Genomic DNA, 19,837 nt, shown 5'->3' on the forward strand with positions numbered 1-19,837 from the left:
AGCCTTGTGCCTTTATATGGGCACAGAACCCCTCAGTGACTGCTAATATCCTTATCATTTACAGTAGGGGGTACATTATCCCTTATAATACATGAGTGATACTCAGAGTTCTCTGTATAACTCAGCCTGCAGCCTTGTGCCTTTATATGGGGGGCACAGAACCCCTCAGTGACTGCTAATATCCTTATCATTTACAGCAGGGGGTACTGTAACCAAAGTGTTTTCTTTACGCAGGAGGTATCTAAAAGAGAAGACATGAGTGCTCATTTAAGTTGCATACAGCTCCCAGTTGATTCCATAGGGGTAAGTAAGGGGAATATTGATTTCATCTGGGGCTCCAAAAGTTTTTCTTTTTCCCAATGAAACCATAGAAGGTTGCACGTGTCCCGCGTGTAACATACTTATTCCAGCAGGAGTCGACATTATGGGATGTCCAGCTGCCTCATTGCATGACTTGCTCGCAGTTCTATAAAAGTTTGGGGTGAGGCAACACCCCAATAAAGTTGCCAGAATCCTCCCCATGACATTGCTTCCATCCTCAGCATTGTATCATTGCGGAGCCCATTTGTTGGCAGTTAGAAATCACAAAGGCCTCCCTGGCTGCGGCTCAGGTGATTGGCCGCCTACTCCTGTGTATATAATAAATAGCAACACTTTGGAACTGTATAGGTCAAAACCACAGGTTTGTTGCCTCTGAGACTTGTCGTATTTATATGCACGGACCCCCCCACCGATCGCTAGCACGGCAGAAAATCACCATTTCCCCCTGGGTCCTGTAGCAGAACAGACACTCACATGGACTTTTTGAAGAATTACACGGCTTGGGTTTTATATGTCAAGCTATAAATTTAGCTCAGCGGGAGCCAGATGCCGGTGTGTATTCAGCAGGGCAGTAGCTTACGTAAAGGAAAAAAGTCTTCACTTTGGCACTTTAGTAAGTACCTCTGTCTATTCTAGCATAGCAGCTAATATATATATAAGTGTGTGATTTTTCAGCAAACGGGGGGGGGCAGCCATTTCATTTGGCTGTGTTACTTCCTGCTAAAGACTGACTACAACCAATGAGCAGGAAGTATACATTGTGAGCGGCATTGGCTCCTCCCATTCCACTGGGGGAAACAAATAAGAGCTGTGATTGGTCATTTGGTAGTCCCTATGTGGATTGGCAGCCTACTGTAGGCTCTGTTTGGTAGTACAGATGGTTTTTTATGCAACCGAAACTTGCCCCCAAGCCAGGAATTCAAAAATAAAAAAGAAATGTCCAAGGGGTTGGGGAGCAACATGTTGCCCTGAGCCACTGGTTGGGGATCACTGTTCTAAAATGAACAAAAGCCCCCCCAGCAACCGATCAGCAGAACAATGGGAAGGGAGCAAGATAGCAGCTCCCAGTAGGGAGAATAGAATAGCACTCAATAGTAAGAAATCCAAGTCCGGCTTGGGACTCCTCCAGTTACATGGGAGTAGGAGAAACAATAGGTTAGCTGAAAGCAGTTCTAATGTGTAGCGCTGGCTCCGTCTGAAAGCTCAGACTCAGGCACACTTTACTGCTGCGCTGCAAGTTGGAGTGATATCCCCCCCTCCCCCTCCCCCCCAGCAGCTGATCAGCAGAAAAATGGGAAGGGAGCAAGATAGCAGCTCCCAGTAGGTATCAGAATAGCACTCAATAGTAAGAAATCCAAGTCCGGCTTTGGACTCCTCCAGTTACATGGGAGTAGGAGACACAATAGGTTGGCTGAAAGTAGTTCTAATGAACAAGTTTGGGGTGGTGCAGTCCTTGGAACATGGTGAAAGTTATAAGGTTTAAATGATAATTTGGGGTGGTGTCAAGATGTTACGGGTGAAGACACACGGAGCTACTAGTAGCAGCTACTTGTCGTGGCTACTAAAATAGACAATGCTGATCATTTACTGATAACTGTCTCTACGTGTGTTTAGCAGAGGCAATTCTCAGTATTGTCTATGGCAGGGGATTTTCTGGTGTTTAGTAGCTGTGAAAAAGTAGCTGCTACTAGTAGCTCTGTGTTTCCTCACCCTAAATGTTATGGAGGCCTGATGAAGATCTGATGTGTTCATGAGATATGGGAGTTGGTTGGATATGGTAAATACATGGTGGGGGGAATTTGTAAGGTTTTTGTAGGTGTAGAATAGAATGTATTAGGTAAGTATTCTTGTTTCTAGCTCAGTAACTAGGTGGCACTACTAAGCAGGAAAAGTCTCCAGTAGAGGTTATATAAGGCCGTGAACAGGGTACTACTTACTCTTTGGCTGATAGGAGGAACAAGTGAATAACGCCAGGGAGCCTGAGGCCTGACACCTCAGAAAGGTACCAAGAAGAACAGTTAGTTAGGATAGATAGTGGTAGGTTAGATGTATATCTCTTGGTGTAGGCAGTGAGAGTTAGTGGTAGGCTAATGAGACAAGCAGGTGAGGCTCCAAAGAGGAGACAGGAAGGGACCAGTGTCCCAGCGGTACCTCTCCCAGATAGGGAACCAGTAGAAGATGGGCTTGGTTAAGTAGGGCTTAGTGTCTTGAACCCAAAAAGAAGTTATAAGAAGAGTGTAATGCATTGTGTTACTATTACTAAGGTGTGTTGGTTTTAACTGAATTGTTTTGGGGAGCTTTGGTATTGATGCTACTTGTTTGGGAGCTATTAGTATTCTTTATTAACGAATATCCCCAAGATAGTCGTACCCTTCCGAATGTTATCATAGTCCTTCCTGTCCTCAGCATTTCAATCTTGGCCATACCAATCTCCAGGCTTGTCCCATTTTAATTGAACAGTTATTACGGAATACATTCCAAAGACTGACGGGCAGGCAGTATTAATTAATACATCAGTAAACGGTCATCTGATTCATTTAAGCAACCCTGGTTGGTTGGAAGAGCGAAACTTTGCGCTTTCAGAGTCCGAGTGAATGTTATTTGGGTAACGGCACACATGTGGGACAACCGTTCCTATGTATAAACTGCTTACTATCAAGAAACCCACTGATATTTTATCTCAGCATGTGTCCTGGCACAATGGTTTCCAATGCCGTATGTCGGCCCTATTAATAAGAACTCACGTAGACATGTTTTTTCTTTTGGTGTTTGTTTTTCTGATTTATATTTTGAGAACTCCACTCAGATCTTTCCTAGTTTTGTGACCTAATTTATCAACAGTTTCCGTGAGAAATTCCCTCCACGTTTCTTTGACGTGCGCAACGGTTTGGGAGCCATTCATCAATATCACCACGCAGAAAAAAAAAAAACTGGGACAAAAACTAGAGCAGCAGCCATGTAGATTTATTGATTAAGGAATGCACCGTTGTTGTCTTTTGCCCCCCTCCCTTCCTTAAATCTGCTCGTAATGATGTTTGCCCCAGTTATGCACCTGTCCTCGAATATTGTTATCACTTCCGGTTGGGAAACTGTTTAATCCACAAAAAAAGCTTCTATATGTGTTGCATACCTCAAAATGGCAAAGCCTGTCTTGGTAGGTTTCTTGGGCACATTCTCCAAAGTTAAATTAGTAGAAGTCCATAGGAAAAGCCTCCTATGATACTCTTGGCCAAGACTATTGCCCCACTTGGAATACACTGGTATCATTGGAAGTTGGGCATCAGCTCTGCAGACTGGCTACACAAGTAATAGTCTACAAAGAAGTCAGTTTCTCCATGATACTGTATTTTATGGGATTAGCAGCCGTCTCAACTACAGCTACTCCATCTCCTCAGTGGAGCATAGCTACTCCATCTCCTACATACAAATGTAGAAATTTTTGGACTCATTTCATGAATGAGGAAAAAGACTGCTCAGTTTTCCTTTTTTCTTCCAGCAAGGGGAGGGCTCTCAGTCGGGTTCTGAATCTGCCCACGAGGACTGCCATATCCGCAAGGGTCTTTCCAATGCTTCTTGTAAGTATACTGAAAAATTTCCCCAAAAACATGGAACAAATTAATTATGATGATAGAATGACTTTGGTAACACGCATAGACTGACTCAGGGTTGGTAATGCTCATAGGTTCCAGAGATTAAAAAAAGTGTATTAGGGTTAGGGTATTAGTGTAAAAGTGTATTAGGGTTATGGCTTGATTTTCTTTAGGGCAGTAGAATTTATTGAAATTTTTGGGGGTCAGCACGTCTTTTGTAGTCAGTTGGCCAGGTCCTCTCTTAGCTCAAACCGAGGATACTGGTATGTAAGGCAATCCCAACCCCCAGGGGAGTTACTGGATTCTAGTCAAGGCAAGGTCTTCTTCCTATAACAACCACCTTTGGTTTTGGGAGTGCTCCTCAGCTACTCTGTGCCAATTACCACAAGGCCTTACTGCTTAAGATTCCAGAGGCTCTCACTGGAGCAAAGCATAGTCAGATGGACCTGGTCAGAAAAAGATAAATAACGATAGCTAAAACAGAAATGGAACCCCAAAAAACAGGAAACCGCTAAAGATAAAACCATGAGATCAATACTAGGTATAGAGAAGGAGGCAGGAACCAAAATACAGGAATCAGGTTTTAGGAAACACAGCACCCAAGTTCAAGTAGACTTGACCTTACGGATAGTGAATGTGCTCTGAGTTAAGAAGTAAACAGGGAAGCTAAAGGGAAACACTGGAACATCTAAACAGTCTACACCTACCAGAAAACTCAACAATAAACCATTGGACCAGGAACCAACTGTATTCTCATGTAGAGCAAAGGTGTAGCCAACTGCAGATCCCTGATTCAAATCCAGGCAAAAAGTCAAATTTATATACAGTATATCTCTTTACCATAGTCCCAAGAGTACCCAATGCAACAAGAAGGCATTTCAGAATGCCCCCTCAATCTACTGCTTTGCTCACACCTAATGGGAATCCCATTGGAAGTCTGTTCTCTAAAGAAGCCATTTTTTAACCTAGTGTATCTAAAGCCTTAGATTCCTATCACAGTCCATCACCTAGGCATTGTTTATTTGAGTGAGCCATGAAAGTGGAATTTAAGATATAGTGAAAAAACTACAAAGCAAAGTAAAGTAATATCTTAGACAAAAGAAAGGAAACCTTTTGGACCCCATAAAGAAGTATCTGCTGTTCCTGCCAGGGATGGGGAGGACTTGCACGTAAGCATGATCTCAAAGATTTGGAAACATCCACAGAATTTTCACAGTTCAGCTATCAACATCTCTGGTTGATGGATATAAATAAGTAAAATGGCCTGTTATTGCATCATATGTTATGAAAAGTAAACTGGAATGACATTTGTTCCGCAGTTACTCCTTTACATGGGTACCCAGATGGAAAGAGTATGTTACAACCACCCCTTATCATCCACACAGCAGCCACACCCATGCCCATGCCAAAATGTGCTTTGTTTGGAGATATCCCCATGGCTGGTGAATCTAGGAGGGAGAGTAATGTCTCCGGTGGCCCCCATGCTTGTGAAATCAGGTCTATGGTAAGTCCAGAACCTATCTCCTTGTCTACCACGTTACTGTTGTTTTGTACTAAGTGCTAATGTATGTTGTGCATTTTCCCTATCAGTCAAGTTCAAGGAACTCCCCGCACAGCTCCTGGGGTGCAGTGTGTAGTTGGAATAGCCGTAGATCTAGTTGGAACAGCATCGGACGGGCTTCCAGCCTAAAACGGCACGAGCAAAGCGGTGAACACAAATCCTTGCTGTCTGCTGATGGAAAAGAAAGCTCAGAAGGCGACACATCAGACGAGGAGGTGTCCAGCCGTACCGGCTCTTCCCTCAACCGGATGGACCTCGTGGGTAAACGGGAGGCGTACGACATGCACGATACATTGCATGTGCCTTATTCTTATGGAATGCAGAGCAGACACAGCCTGCCTGGGGAGTACCAAGACTGCAATGGAAAGACATCACCTGTTTTTCCTCCACTCCATGTAGAAGAATCCAAGGTTGACTATAGCAATAACATCGATGATGATGTAAACATGGTAAGCATCTACTGAATCCAGCCTTTTTTTTTTTTGAAGGATTCGGTTTCGCCCAAATCGGCTGAACCGAATCCAAATCGGTTCAGGATTCGGCAGAATCCACTGGGGTGAGTTTGGGCACATGGAGTTGTTATTATTAGCACAAAAAAAGGCATTCACCTTGGGTTATTTCCCAGCAGAATATTAGATGGAAGTCTGTTCTCTAAAGAAGCCATTGTTTAACCTAGTGTATCTAAAGCCTTAGTCCAGCCTTAGTCACAGTCCATCACCTAGGCATTGTTCATTTGAGTGAGCCATGACTTCCACTCATCCTCCAGATGAGAAAAGCAGAGTGGGGAAGACCGGGAAGACTCAATTTGTAAAAACGACCAGGGGAGATTCTTTGCTTTAAATGACGCTTTAGACATGGTCTAATAGACATTGTTTTCTAAATTGTCTTTCAGAGTAGGGGAGAAAGACTGAAAGCTTGGATCATATCCCATTTACCAGCCTGGTGCAAGGAGAGAGAAACTTGGTCGCTGTATTTGTTCCCGCCATATTCCAAGTGAGCGTTCTGTTTTGGCTGGGTCAGCCGATATTTGCAGTAGGGAGATTCTCAGTTCCTCCAATGATATGTCTGTGCTTCCTTCCAGATTCCGGCTGATGTGCAATAAAATTATCACCCACAGAATGTTTGATCACGTGGTCTTGGTCATCATATTTCTCAACTGTATAACCATTGCCATGGAAAGGCCCAAAATAGACCCCCACAGTGCCGTGAGTATTTCACACCAATAGAAAACTCATCCAAAAGAGAAAACTCATCCAAAATTAAACTGCTGCAGACTGTCATTTAGTAACATTGCCTTTGGTGTTTACTTTGTATTTTGGCCACTCTCCAGCTGGTGTGCAGCTGCTAGGGTCAATAACTGACCCAGGCAACTATAAAAGTCTTTAAACCAACCTCTTTTTACACATGAACTGCATTCAAATGTAATAAGAGTTGGGGAGCAAAAAAAGCATACAAAGTTCCTGGGGTGGCAAATAAGGGTTGTGATTGGTTATTTGGTAGCCCCTATGGGGACTGGCAGCCTACAGGAGGTTCAGTTTGTCAGTACACTTGGTTTTTATGGAACCAAAACTGCCTTCAGGCCAGGAATTCAAAAATAAGCACCTGTTTGAGGCCATTGAGAGCAACACCCAAGGGGTTGGGGAGCAACACTGGTCGGGGATCACTGTTGTAATTAGTTACATTCCAAGACAATTAAGAATTGGCCATTTTTGTGTGTTTTGAGGCATTCTGCAGTTCTCTAGTCTGGAATTTAAACTGGAATCTGGTTGATTAAGTCCCACCAACCCTAACAACTATGAAGATGTTTGAATATAAGACTGGAAGAAGAATAGGAACGGGTCTGAATAGAGAGACAAGGGGTAAATAATAATACTAACCAGGGGCATAATGTTGCATTGTCCTCAGCAGAGTGGTTTTCTTGGTCCCGCCATCACCCCATCACCCTATGATGCTATGCCCCTTTGCTGATTGGGGAATTTAGCCCTGTTTTCCAGCCTGGAGAAACCAGGCAGGAGGTTTTGAACAGGATTGCCCCTTCAAAAACCAGGCTGTATGGTTCAAAGCTGTACAGGGGACAACCCTAGAAAGATTGGATAAAGGCCACGTTGCTCTTTAACATTGCTGTGCGCGTGATACCGAAATTGAGTGATAAAACACTGTTTGACTGAATGTAATACTTTTACAGGAAAGAATATTTCTCACGTTGTCCAACTACATATTCACCTTGATTTTCTTGGCTGAAATGACAGTGAAGGTAATTACAACTTTTTCCATCCACATTGGGCAAGGAGGGATCAAGAGCTTTGTATAATGTGCGCCCTCGTTGTATAATGTGCGGCCCAGCAGTTTGCCCGCTGACAGGCTGCCAAAGCCTATATATATGATGATATATTATGGGGCAGTGGGGGACAAAGCAATTAACGTTCATTTATTCATGGTTGTGGAAACCCTGGGGGCCAGTGGATAGACATTGGTGATTCAATGCAAGTTTGCCGTTAATAACCCTTGCGTGCCCCTCTACGTGCCCCCTGCCCTTGCCAGCTGCGCTGCTGCATTATAATCTGACAGGGAGGATCATGTAACTAATAATAAAGCTTCCAACATGGTCTGTTTCAGCAACATCTGGCTTAGATAGGGCTGGTGGGGGTCTATGTGTGGGGTGCACCTACATGATGGAGTCCCTAGGCAATGTTGTAGGCTACATAGTGATAGAATATGAGAGATGTGTTGGAAACAAACATGCCTTTATGTTCCTACTAAATCAGGGGTCGGGAACCTTTTTGGCTGAGAGAGCCATAAACACCACATATTTTAAAATGTAATTCCGTGAGAGCCATACAATGGCCGACGGGAGCTAGGCCGAAGCCGGGGCCTCGATTTGCAGCTACCTAGCGGGGCAAGGTAGGGTGGGTGTCACCTGTAGCTGTTCAATATGGCTAGTTAGTGGTATAACTAGAAGGCTACCTAGCACAGTTGGCTTCTCTTTGTAGCCCCAACAGAGACATATTGGCCACATTTTAATTTCAATTCAAGCGTGAACTGTCACGGGTTTCAGCTCCAATGTCCCTCTGAGTTCCCTGGGCCGTGGTTCATGTGCAACCCGGTAAGGATGCCGGATGCGGAGGAGGGCGTGGCCTGCGCTCGGCGGATAAAAGACGTGTTCTAAGGCTTAGAACACATCTTCTATCCACTGAGCACAGGTCATGCCCCTCGTGGCTCCCGAGCCAAAGGTTCCCTACCCCTGAAATAAATGAAGATTGAAAGTGTTGTGAGGTCCCTGCATTGTAACATTACGGGCCCCACATTACCTGCCCTGCATGGACGGTCTCGGATCTCTTTGCTCGCTTCTCCTGACATTGGATTCTGTTCAACGACAGGTGGTGGCCATGAACTTTTGCTTTGGTGGGAAGGCGTACCTGAGGAGCAGTTGGAATGTGTTGGATGGAATGCTGGTCTTGATCTCAGTCATTGACATTCTAGTCTCTATGGTGTCCGACAGCGGCACCAAGATCCTTGGCATGCTAAGAGTGCTGCGGCTGCTCCGGACTTTAAGGCCACTCAGGTTGGTAGAAGAGGTTCCACTAGACCAAAAATGTCGAAAAGCAAATTATTGACCATGATTTTTTTGGAACTCAACGTGTCCTACCAATTGGTCATGGAATAGAATTCTTAATGAGTTCAATGTCATAGAGATTAGATTTTTCAGTTGAACATACGGCAGCCCATTCCTATATGTTTAATTTTCAGAAGAAATTGCTCTGGGCACACAATAAGCTGTACCCCCATACTGTACTGTCTAAGGGAAACACTATGGCACCCCCTACCCATATGTATAAATACAAATATACAGAGAAGGAATGTTCTGGGCACACAATAAGCTGTACCCCCATACTGTACTGTCTAAGGGAAACACTATGGCACCCCCTACCCATATGTATAAATACAAATATACAGAGAAGGAATGTTCTGGGCACACAATAAGCTGTACCCCCATACTGTACTGTCTAAGGGAAACACTATGGCACCCCCTACCCATATGTATAAATACAAATATACAGAGAAGGAATGTTCTGGGCACACAATAAGCTGTACCCCCATACTGTACTGTCTAAGGGAAACACTATGGCACCCCCTACCCATATGTATAAATACAAATATACAGAGAAGGAATGTTCTGGGCACACAATAAGCTGTACCCCCATACTGTACTGTCTAAGGGAAACACTATGGCACCCCCTACCCATATGTATAAATACAAATATACAGAGAAGGAATGTTCTGGGCACACAATAAGCTGTACCCCCATACTGTACTTTCTAAGGGAAACACTATGGCACCTCCCTCCCATATGTATAAATACAAATATACAGAGAAGGAATGTTCTGGGCACACAATAAGCTGTACCCCCATACTGTACTGTCTAAGGGAAACACTATGGCACCTCCTACCCATATGTATAAATACAAATATACAGAGAAGGAATGTTCTGGGCACACAATAAGCTGTACCCCCATACTGTACTGTCTAAGGGAAACACTATGGCACCTCCTACCCATATGTATAAATACAAATATACAGAGAAGGAATGTTCTGGGCACACAATAAGCTGTACCCCCATACTGTACTGTCTAAGGGAAACACTATTGCACCTCCCTCCCATATGTATAAATACAAATATACAGAGAAGGAATGTTCTGGGCACACAATAAGCTGTACCCCCATACTGTACTGTCTAAGGGAAACACTATTGCACCTCCCTCCCATATGTATAAATACAAATATACAGAGAAGGAATGTTCTGGGCACACAATAAGCTGTACCCCCATACTGTACTGTCTAAGGGAAACACTATGGCACCCCCTACCCATATGTATAAATACAAATATACAGAGAAGGAATGTTCTGGGCACACAATAAGCTGTACCCCCATACTGTACTGTCTAAGGGAAACACTATGGCACCTCCTACCCATATGTATAAATACAAATATACAGAGAAGGAATGTTCTGGGCACACAATAAGCTGTACCCCCATACTGTACTGTCTAAGGGAAACACTATGGCACCTCCTACCCATATGTATAAATACAAATATACAGAGAAGGAATGTTCTGGGCACACAATAAGCTGTACCCCCATACTGTACTGTCTAAGGGAAACACTATGGCACCTCCTACCCATATGTATAAATACAAATATACAGAGAAGGAATGTTCTGGGCACACAATAAGCTGTACCCCCATACTGTACTGTCTAACAATATGGTGGCGTCCTGCTATATGTATAAATACAAACCAAGAAATATTCTATTGTAAAACATGGAGGCTTCCAACATAAAATAAAATAACTATAATGTATGTGCCCCATTTTAGGGTGATCAGTCGAGCTCAGGGACTGAAGCTGGTGGTTGAGACACTAATGTCTTCTTTAAAGCCTATCGGTAACATTGTGGTGATCTGCTGTGCCTTCTTCATCATATTTGGGATACTTGGAGTTCAGGTATGTGCAAGGGAGTATGGGAAGATGATATCAGTAAGTTATATTACCCAGCAACCATATCTGGGTATGTTGTATATACTGCCATGTGTATCCATCATTAGTGATGGGCGAAAAGTTTCGCCAGGCATGGATTCGCGGCGAATTTCCGCGTTTCGCCATTGGCTGATTGTTTCGCGAAACGGATGAAAAATTTCGCCGCGGAAAAATTCGCCGCACGTCCAAAAATTGTCGCCAGCGTCAAAAAAGAATAGTCGCGGGCGACAAAATAATAGCCGCGGGCGACGAAACAAGAGCCGCGCGACAAAACAATAGCCGCGGGCGACGAAACAAGAGCCGCGTGACGAAACAAGAGCCACGGGCGACGAAACAAGAGCCACGCGCGACAAAACAAGAGCCACGCGCGACAAAACAATAGCCGCGGGCGACAAAACAATAGCCGCGGGCGACGAAACAAGAGCCGCGCGACAAAACAATAGCCGCGGGAGATGAAACAATAGCCGCGCAACAAAATAATAGCCGCGGGCGACAATTTTTTTTGTCGCGCGACGTTTTCGCAGTTTCGCGAATTTTTCGCCGTTTCGCGGATCTTTTCAAAGATTCGCGAATTTTTCGGCGAAGCGAAACGGAACAGATTCGCTCATCACTATCCATCATGCAGAATATTGCACTGTTTTTTTAGAACATGATATATCCTATAGTGTAGTGTCCAGACTAGCTTGTTTCAATCTTTGTGGAGCTGATAATTTAATTATGAATGTCCGACTGTAATCATATCCCATTCTGTTTCCAGCTTTTCAAGGGGAAATTTTATTACTGCCAGGGAGAGGACACTCGAAACATCACTAATAAATCCGACTGCCTTGAAAACAAGTATAAATGGGCAAGACACAAGTACAACTTTGATAATCTTGGCCAGGTACATGTAATGGAAAAACTATGGGGGGGGGATCTTGGATGCAACATTACTCCCTGACTAATGGTGGCCATACACGGGCCAATTGTAGCTGGCGATATGGGTCCCTTAGACCGATTTGGCAGCTTATTAGCCTGTGTAGGGGCACTAACGAGGGGCCTGCCCGACCGATATCTGGCCTGAAGTTGGGCAGATATTGAAAGGGCAGGTTAAAAGATTTAGTCAGATCGGGGCCGCATCAGCTCGTTGATGTGGTCCGCGAACCGACTGCCCCATTGCCGCCATTATAATTCGATTGTTTGGCCCCAGGGCCAAACTATCAATTTAGCCTACATGTTCCCCGATATCGCCCACCCGTAGGTGGGGATATCGGGAGAAGATCCGCTTGCTTGGCGACCTCGCCAAGCGAGCGGATCTTCATGTGTATGGGCACCTTTAGCCAATGAGACCCAGCAGATCTGGAATCATTGACAATTCACATTGACCTTTTTCTGCTAATTTTAGGTCGATACCCCAAGAGATTGTGTTGCAGGGGTTGATAATGGAATATTGGAATAGAAACCAGGATTAGCAGAAAGAGTTAAAAACATAATTGTATTTGTAAATTTGGTGCATAAATATTTTCTCATAAAGATGTAGAATGGTTACCTTATTCAAGATCAACCAATCAGACTGTGCCTGACTCCATGCTAAATATGTTTATCTTCGCTTCCTCCGTTCTAACAGGCTCTGATGTCTCTGTTTGTCCTGGCATCTAAAGACGGATGGGTGGACATCATGTACGATGGGCTGGATGCTGTCGGGGTTGACCAGCAGGTACAATTTCTACTTTACACCGCGGAACACAAACAATTGATAATTCTGATATTACGTTGAGCCACATTCTGGTGCTACAGTTGTTTAGGCCATAATGTTACCAGCGTGTCCTCGGATTTCTTTTTGGCCACAGAAATGATCTGAGACTTTGGTAGATCCAATTAATATACTACTGTATTTCTGAACTTGGGTCCACCATATTACCTTTATTATATGTTGGGGGATTCTGGGAGATATAGTCGGCTTCGGCACACCAGAGCTGCAACCCCAAGGGTCCTCCTTGCCATCTCAAGGACCCATCCTCCCAAGGTCCATCTTCCCCCTGCCATGTAATGTACCTTTTTGCCACCTTCCTTCTTAACCTGTAGCTGTGGTTGCACATTCCCCTAGTTAAGGTCCCCATACACGGGCCGATTGTAGCTGCCGATATTGGTCCCTTGGACAGATTCGCAAGCTTATCGGCCCGTGTAGGGGAAACAACAACTGGCCTGCCTGACCGATATCTGGCCTGAAATCAGGCAGATATCGATCAGGCAGGTTAAAAAATTCACTCGGATCGGGGACCCCATCGGCTCATTGATGTGGTCTCCGAACCGGCTGCACCTATTCCGGTTGTTATAATTCGATCGTTTGGCCCTGGGGCCAAACGACCGAATTAGCCCAAATTCCCCCGATATTGCCCACCCGTAAGTGGAGGACATCGGGAGAAGATCCGCTCGCTTGGCGACCTCTCCAAGCGAGCAGATATGCCCGTGTATGGGGACCTTTAGATACGTTGACATGGGTTGGCGGTGCCCACTGGGTTTTTTCCCAGTGTCCCGCTGGCCCAGTCCAACCCTGAATATAGTCCAGTAACACATGAGGACATCTTAAGAAACAAGGAAATAATTAACTGAACATTCCTTAGAGATAATATTGATTGTGGCCATCGTTGAGCTTTACGTTACTTCACCTGTCCATATGAAAGCTGAATGTTGCCAAAATGACAGCACTGCAAAGAATATGAATTTCACGTAAAATTTAGTGATTATCGTGAAAAGGTAATACAAACCTGTTGTCTTTTTCTCCAGCCAGTGATGAACTACAACCCTTGGATGCTGCTCTACTTCATCTCGTTTCTGCTGATCGTGGCGTTCTTTGTGCTCAACATGTTTGTGGGCGTGGTGGTGGAGAACTTCCATAAGTGCCGGCAGCATCAGGAGGAGGAGGAGGCGAAGAGACGGGAAGAGAAGAGGCTACGCAGGATGGAGAAAAAGAGAAGGAGTAAGGAGAGAGAGCTGGCCGGTCGGTACTCTTTGCCCTAATTTTCTGAGTGCTGCTTGACCTTTGACAGGAGCTCTTCCCCACGCTGGGATGGCCGCTTCCTAGAAGCATGGATAGTGATAGAAATGCATGGTTAGGTAACGCCCTGTGTCAGGGGAAAGATAACAATACCCCCAAATTAGGATTTGTAAGAAATCTCTCTACACACAGGACAGGTCTGGATCTTGATAATATCAAATATTAAATATCAAACATGGCCTCCATGGTCTTCAGAAAAGAAGATGTCATGGTGTGTTTGACATCATAATCACTGCTTCTCAGTAGTGGCGATCAAAGCTCCTTGTGGATCCCTACTATACCTGCTATCCCACAGCCCCAGTCCCTTCCCAGAGGCTATTATCCCCCCCACTGCTACTATAGGCACCATCTCTCCCTACTATACCTGCTATCCCACAGCCCCAGTCCCTTCCCAGAGGCTATTATCCCCCCACTGCTACTATAGGCACCATCTCTCCCTACTATACCTGCTATCCCACAGCCCCAGTCCCTTCCCAGAGGCTATTATCCCACTGCTACTATAGGCACCATCTCTCCCTACTATACCTGCTATCCCACAGCCCCAGTCCCTTCCCAGAGGCTATTATCCCCCCACTGCTACTATAGGCACCATCTCTCCCTACTATACCTGCTATCCCACAGCCCCAGTCCCTTCCCAGAGGCTATTATCCCCCCCACTGCTACTATAGGCACTACCTCTCCCTACTATACCTGCTATCCCACAGCCCCAGTCCCTTCCCAGAGGCTATTATCCCCCCACTGCTACTATAGGCACCATCTCTCCCTACTATACCTGCTATCCCACAGCCCCAGTCCCTTCCCAGAGGCTATTATCCCCCCACTGCTACTATAGGCACCATCTCTCCCTACTATACCTGCTATCCCACAGCCCCAGTCCCTTCCCAGAGGCTATTATCCCACTGCTACTATAGGCACCATCTCTCCCTACTATACCTGCTATCCCACAGCCCCAGTCCCTTCCCAGAGGCTATTATCCCACTGCTACTATAGGCACCATCTCTCCCTACTATACCTGCTATCCCACAGCCCCAGTCCCTTCCCAGAGGCTATTATCCCCCCACTGCTACTATAGGCACAATCTCTCCCTACTATACCTGCTATCCCACAGCCCCAGTCCCTTCCCAGAGGCTATTATCCCCCCACTGCTACTATAGGCACCATCTCTCCCTACTATACCTGCTATCCCACAGCCCCAGTCCCTTCCCAGAGGCTATTATCCCCCCACTGCTACTATAGGCACCATCTCTCCCTACTATACCTGCTATCCCACAGCCCCAGTCCCTTCCCAGAGGCTATTATCCCCCCACTGCTACTATAGGCACCATCTCTCCCTACTATACCTGCTATCCCACAGCCCCAGTCCCTTCCCAGAGGCTATTATCCCCCCACTGCTACTATAGGCACCATCTCTCCCTACTATACCTGCTATCCCACAGCCCCAGTCCCTTCCCAGAGGCTATTATCCCCCCACTGCTACTATAGGCACCATCTCTCCCTACTATATCTGGATCTTTACCTGTATTGACAGGTTAACCCTTTTGTTAAAGTACTGCAGCATCCAGTCCTGTTCAGTGCCAGATAAAAAAGAAGCGGGATTATAACTTTAATTATTATTCCATCTTTCTCCTTACATATCTGGGCTTGTTAGCGCCTCTGAAATGCTTTAGTAGAATGCAACTGATAGTAAAACATGCTTTTCCTTAGAAGAATACAAAAAAGAAATACCTGAAAAAGTTTCAGAATATATATATATATGATTTAAGAAAAAACCCAACAAACCAACTTTAAACATGTTATACTATTCTGCATGGAGAAAGTCGCACAGGGAGGAACAAAAAGCATGAAGAATAAATAACACGCAGGATAAATCATATTTATACACCGTTTCTATGAAGTTCAAAGTGTTTTTAACATTTTTGAAATCTATTTCTATCAGTCAGAGGTCAGCCGTACTTGTGTTTTATCTCCTCGCAGTCTGTCCTTTCCTTGAATTTCCTTCCTTGTTTGCTGTAACCTTCAGCCCTCGCACTTATGGTATGGCTTCTAACTGCTCTAGATACACATAGGGTGGCAGGACAGTGGCCCCTCAGCAGAACCTTTATAGGGTCCCATACCCTAAGGCAAATCATCAGTTTGCACACATACAGGGAACCTGCTCAATACTATATATACTCTCTAGTATAGGTGTAAGTAGAACTTACTGGGCTCCACAATGAATTAACAACAGGGACCCCCTAAACTTTGGTGATTAGACATTTCCTATTGATATACATTAAAACTGCTTATCAGTCAGTGCCAGGGCCCCTATGCCTCCTGGGCCCCTAGAAGTCCCCTCCCCCTATACTTACAACAAGAGATTCAGCAGCTACTGGGTCTGACGTATATGTTTCTACCTTCTTTACTGGTAGAACATAGACAAATGTGAAATTTAAATTGCCCACTGAGGCCTAAAGGTGGCCATACACCTTCAGATCCACTTGCTTGGCGATGGCGCCAAGCGAGCAGATCTTCTCCCGATATCGCCCACCTACGGGTGGGCGATTTTGGGAGAATCCAGGCTAATTTGATCGTTTGGCCCTGCCCGACAGATATCTGGCCTGAAATCGGGCAGATATCGATCGGGCTGGTTAAAAAATCTAGTCGGATCGGGGACCACATCAACGAGCCGGTGCGGTCCCCGATCCGACTAGATTTTTTTAACCTGCCCGATCGATATCTGCCCGATTTCAGGCCAGATATCGGTCGGGCAGGCCCGTCGGTAGTGCCCATACACGGGGCCGATTAGCTGCTGAATCAGTCTAAGGGACCCATATCGGCAGCTAGAATCGGCCCGTGTATGGGGACATTAAGGCTCTAAGGCAAATGTCAGACATGGCGGAAACCCTAGTGACCAGGCAATACTGCTTTTGCCCCCTGGTGTTCTCTTTGGCATCCACCTATTTGATTTTTTCCTGAAAAGCATTTTTCATGCCAATATCTACCAGTAGTGAGAGAATAGTGAATTCACCTACCAAGGGGTCTTATTGGGACTAATGGAAATAGTAGCAGGTTTCCTCCCAAATGGACTTCAGACTTTTCTTGATCAAAGTATCTATATGAGATATAATGGAAATAGCCATTGATATGGTCTTCAGCTGAACCCACACTCATTAAAATCTAATGCAACAGGGCAACTCATTAGCGCCCCCTAGAAGATTATCACAACTTGCCATGAAAGCAGCACATAGTTGAACCCTACTGCCATGTTATTATGTGGGGCCGAGCCAACGCGTGCAACGTACGTTCCTTGAAGTTCAGGGATACAACTGGAGCAAAGCTTGACCACTTCTAGCCGAACGTTGCTGCCCCCCCAAGCCCCACAATGAAGATTTAAGGTTCCTTTCTCGCTAAGCACAGAATAACAGCATCTCATTCTTTTAGATCTGATGCTGGATGATGTAATATTGGAGCACTCAGCCAGTCCAGTTAAAGGTACCGGTAGACTTTATGTCACGTTCCAGTGTAGTGACAGTATTCTGTAACTAACTGCTGTCTGGTGTCAGGCGTCAACTTAACTGAGCGTGACTTCTTGTCTGTTGTATCATAACTCATGGCATCTCATTGTAATGTCTCTGCTCACACACCCGGAATTCTGGGTCGGCATAAAGATCAAGTCAGTAACTCCATTTAGGGCTCATCGACGGCTGCACATCCCAATCATTTGCAGCCCCTGAAAGCTAGTTGACCCCACTGGAAGGATTCCGCTTGGCAGTGGCATGAAAACAAGCTGATTTCATATGTTGTTAGACACAGGGAACTCTGCACCAGTCTAATAACCCGTATTCCCCAATTTGTTTTCAATATTCCAGAACATAGAAAAAAAACCCTGCTAATTGGTTGGTATGGGTTACAGGACAACAACCCCATTGATAGATATGCTAAAAGCAATTTACCTTTGAGCTTCCAATTGTGTGGTCCTTCCCCTGTAGTAGCTAAACCACCTTCTCCCTGTTGAATAAACCAATGCAAATCAAATGGAATGCTTCATAAAACACCATCAATCAAACTAAAATCTGCTCCAAAGTGAGGCTGTTGCACCGATTATGTCATAAAATTTATAGCGGCACCTGTCAGCCATTGTTGGGGATAGTCCCTTGGTATCTACAGTCCCTTGCCATCAAGCTGGGTCTCGCAGCAGCGAATGCTTAAACGTTTGTTAATATAACATTAAACTATAAACTAATTGTAATTAGTGATGAGCCGTCGCATTTCGCTTTGCGAAATGGTGAAAAATTTGTGAAGCGCCGAAAATTTTGCACGTAAAAAAGATTTGTCGCCCGTGACTATTCTTTTGACGTGCGACTATTTATTTTGATGCGTGACTATTCTTTTGACGCCCGCGACTAATTTTTTGACGCCGCAACTATTTATTTTGATGCCGCGACTATTTATTTTGATGCCGCGACTATTTATTTTGATGGCGCGACTATTCTTTTGACGTGCGACTATTTATTTTGATGCGTGACTATTCTTTTGACGCCTGCGACTAATTTTTTGACGCCGCAACTATTTGTTTTGATACCGCGACTATTTATTTTGATGCTGTGACTATTTATTTTGATGCCGCAACTCTTTATTTTGATGGCGCGACTATTCTTTTGACGTGCGACTATTTATTTTAATGTGTGACTATTCTTTTGACGCCCGCGACTAATTTTTTGACGCCGCAACTATTTGTTTTGATGCCGTGACTATTTATTTTGATGCCGCGACTATTTATTTTGATGGCGCAACTATTCTGTTGACGCGTGACTATTTATTTTGAGTCCGCAACTATTTATTTTGACGTGCGACTATTCTTTTGACGCCAGCAACTAATTTTTTTGACGCTGCAACTATTTATTTTGACACCGTGACTATTCTTTTGACGGGCCACTATTTATTTTGACACCCGCAACTATTACATTTGCCGCGGACAATTCTTTTGACCCCCGCAACAATTTTTAGACGCGCTGCAAATTTTTCCACGGCAAATTTTTTCATCCGTTTCGCAAAACGATCCACCAATGGCAAAACAAATCCATTCCTGGTGAAACATGTCGCCCATCACTAATTGTAATGCCTATTGATTGAGCATCCCCTGCTGTTCTAGTTCTCCATTAGGATAATGATGGATCCTTTCAGATCTGTGCCTTCTCCTGTATCTCCTGAATGTTGCCCGACCTTCTGACCATTTTTAAGTGTTTGTTCCTTGAGGGTTACTCTTTGAGGCCTATTAATGAATTTTCAGTTGTTTTTTTTTTACAAACGTTGTATATATGTCTCCCATTGACTTCCATAGAAGCTCACCAGGTTTTAGTTTGGCAAATCGTAAAACAATTCAAGTTCAGAAAACGATTTTCTAGAATCAGGGGAAATCAGTGATCCTGAATTTCTAATGAATAGGCCCCTTAGAGTCTCCTTGACCCTGCCATCCAAGTTACAAGTACAGATGTTTCTCTTCTGTTGCTAGAAATTCCTGAGACCTACACACATCTCAGTGGGTGTCTCTTGCACGTAACCAGATGGATGTCTCACAATGTACGATGTATTCTGTGCTCTCTTTCATTCTGTTCTTTGCATTCCCATCTTTCTTCTTCTCAGACTTTTTCCATAGGACATGTTGTAAGTTTTGTGTATGGGGAGGTGGGGGAAAATCTTACGTGGAAGGCTTTTTGTGTATTTTTTTTTTGTCATTCTGTTGTTATTGGTGTAATGTATTGATCAAGAGTGTAATGTGTACACATTTGTGTAAAATTATGTTTTCTGTCATGTGAAA

At 44.6% G+C, this 19,837-nt stretch overlaps 1 protein-coding gene across 11 annotated transcripts in view; it reads left to right on the forward strand.

Moving 5' to 3' along the window:
- cacna1g (calcium channel, voltage-dependent, T type, alpha 1G subunit) overlaps positions 1-19,837 on the forward strand; it is a 101,814-nt gene that overhangs the window by 68,418 nt on the left and 13,559 nt on the right. For 7 of the 11 annotated variants that reach the window (XM_031894868.1, XM_031894872.1, XM_031894867.1 and 4 more), the window contains 13 exons: positions 235-303; positions 3,818-3,896; positions 5,231-5,415; positions 5,502-5,921; positions 6,365-6,465; positions 6,554-6,677; positions 7,658-7,726; positions 8,850-9,034; positions 10,844-10,970; positions 11,761-11,886; positions 12,610-12,699; positions 13,770-13,983; positions 17,461-17,511. In XM_031894868.1, coding sequence (XP_031750728.1) covers positions 235-303; positions 3,818-3,896; positions 5,231-5,415; positions 5,502-5,921; positions 6,365-6,465; positions 6,554-6,677; positions 7,658-7,726; positions 8,850-9,034; positions 10,844-10,970; positions 11,761-11,886; positions 12,610-12,699; positions 13,770-13,983; positions 17,461-17,511 — 1,840 coding nt within the window. The remainder of the gene's footprint in view (positions 1-234; positions 304-3,817; positions 3,897-5,230; positions 5,416-5,501; positions 5,922-6,364; positions 6,466-6,553; positions 6,678-7,657; positions 7,727-8,849; positions 9,035-10,843; positions 10,971-11,760; positions 11,887-12,609; positions 12,700-13,769; positions 13,984-17,460; positions 17,512-19,837) is intronic. The other 4 variants (XM_031894871.1, XM_031894873.1, XM_004918488.3 and 1 more) reach the window with 4 other exon arrangements.

This window comes from Xenopus tropicalis, chromosome 10 (assembly GCF_000004195.4).
Source record: "Xenopus tropicalis strain Nigerian chromosome 10, UCB_Xtro_10.0, whole genome shotgun sequence".
NCBI lineage: Eukaryota > Metazoa > Chordata > Amphibia > Anura > Pipidae > Xenopus > Xenopus tropicalis.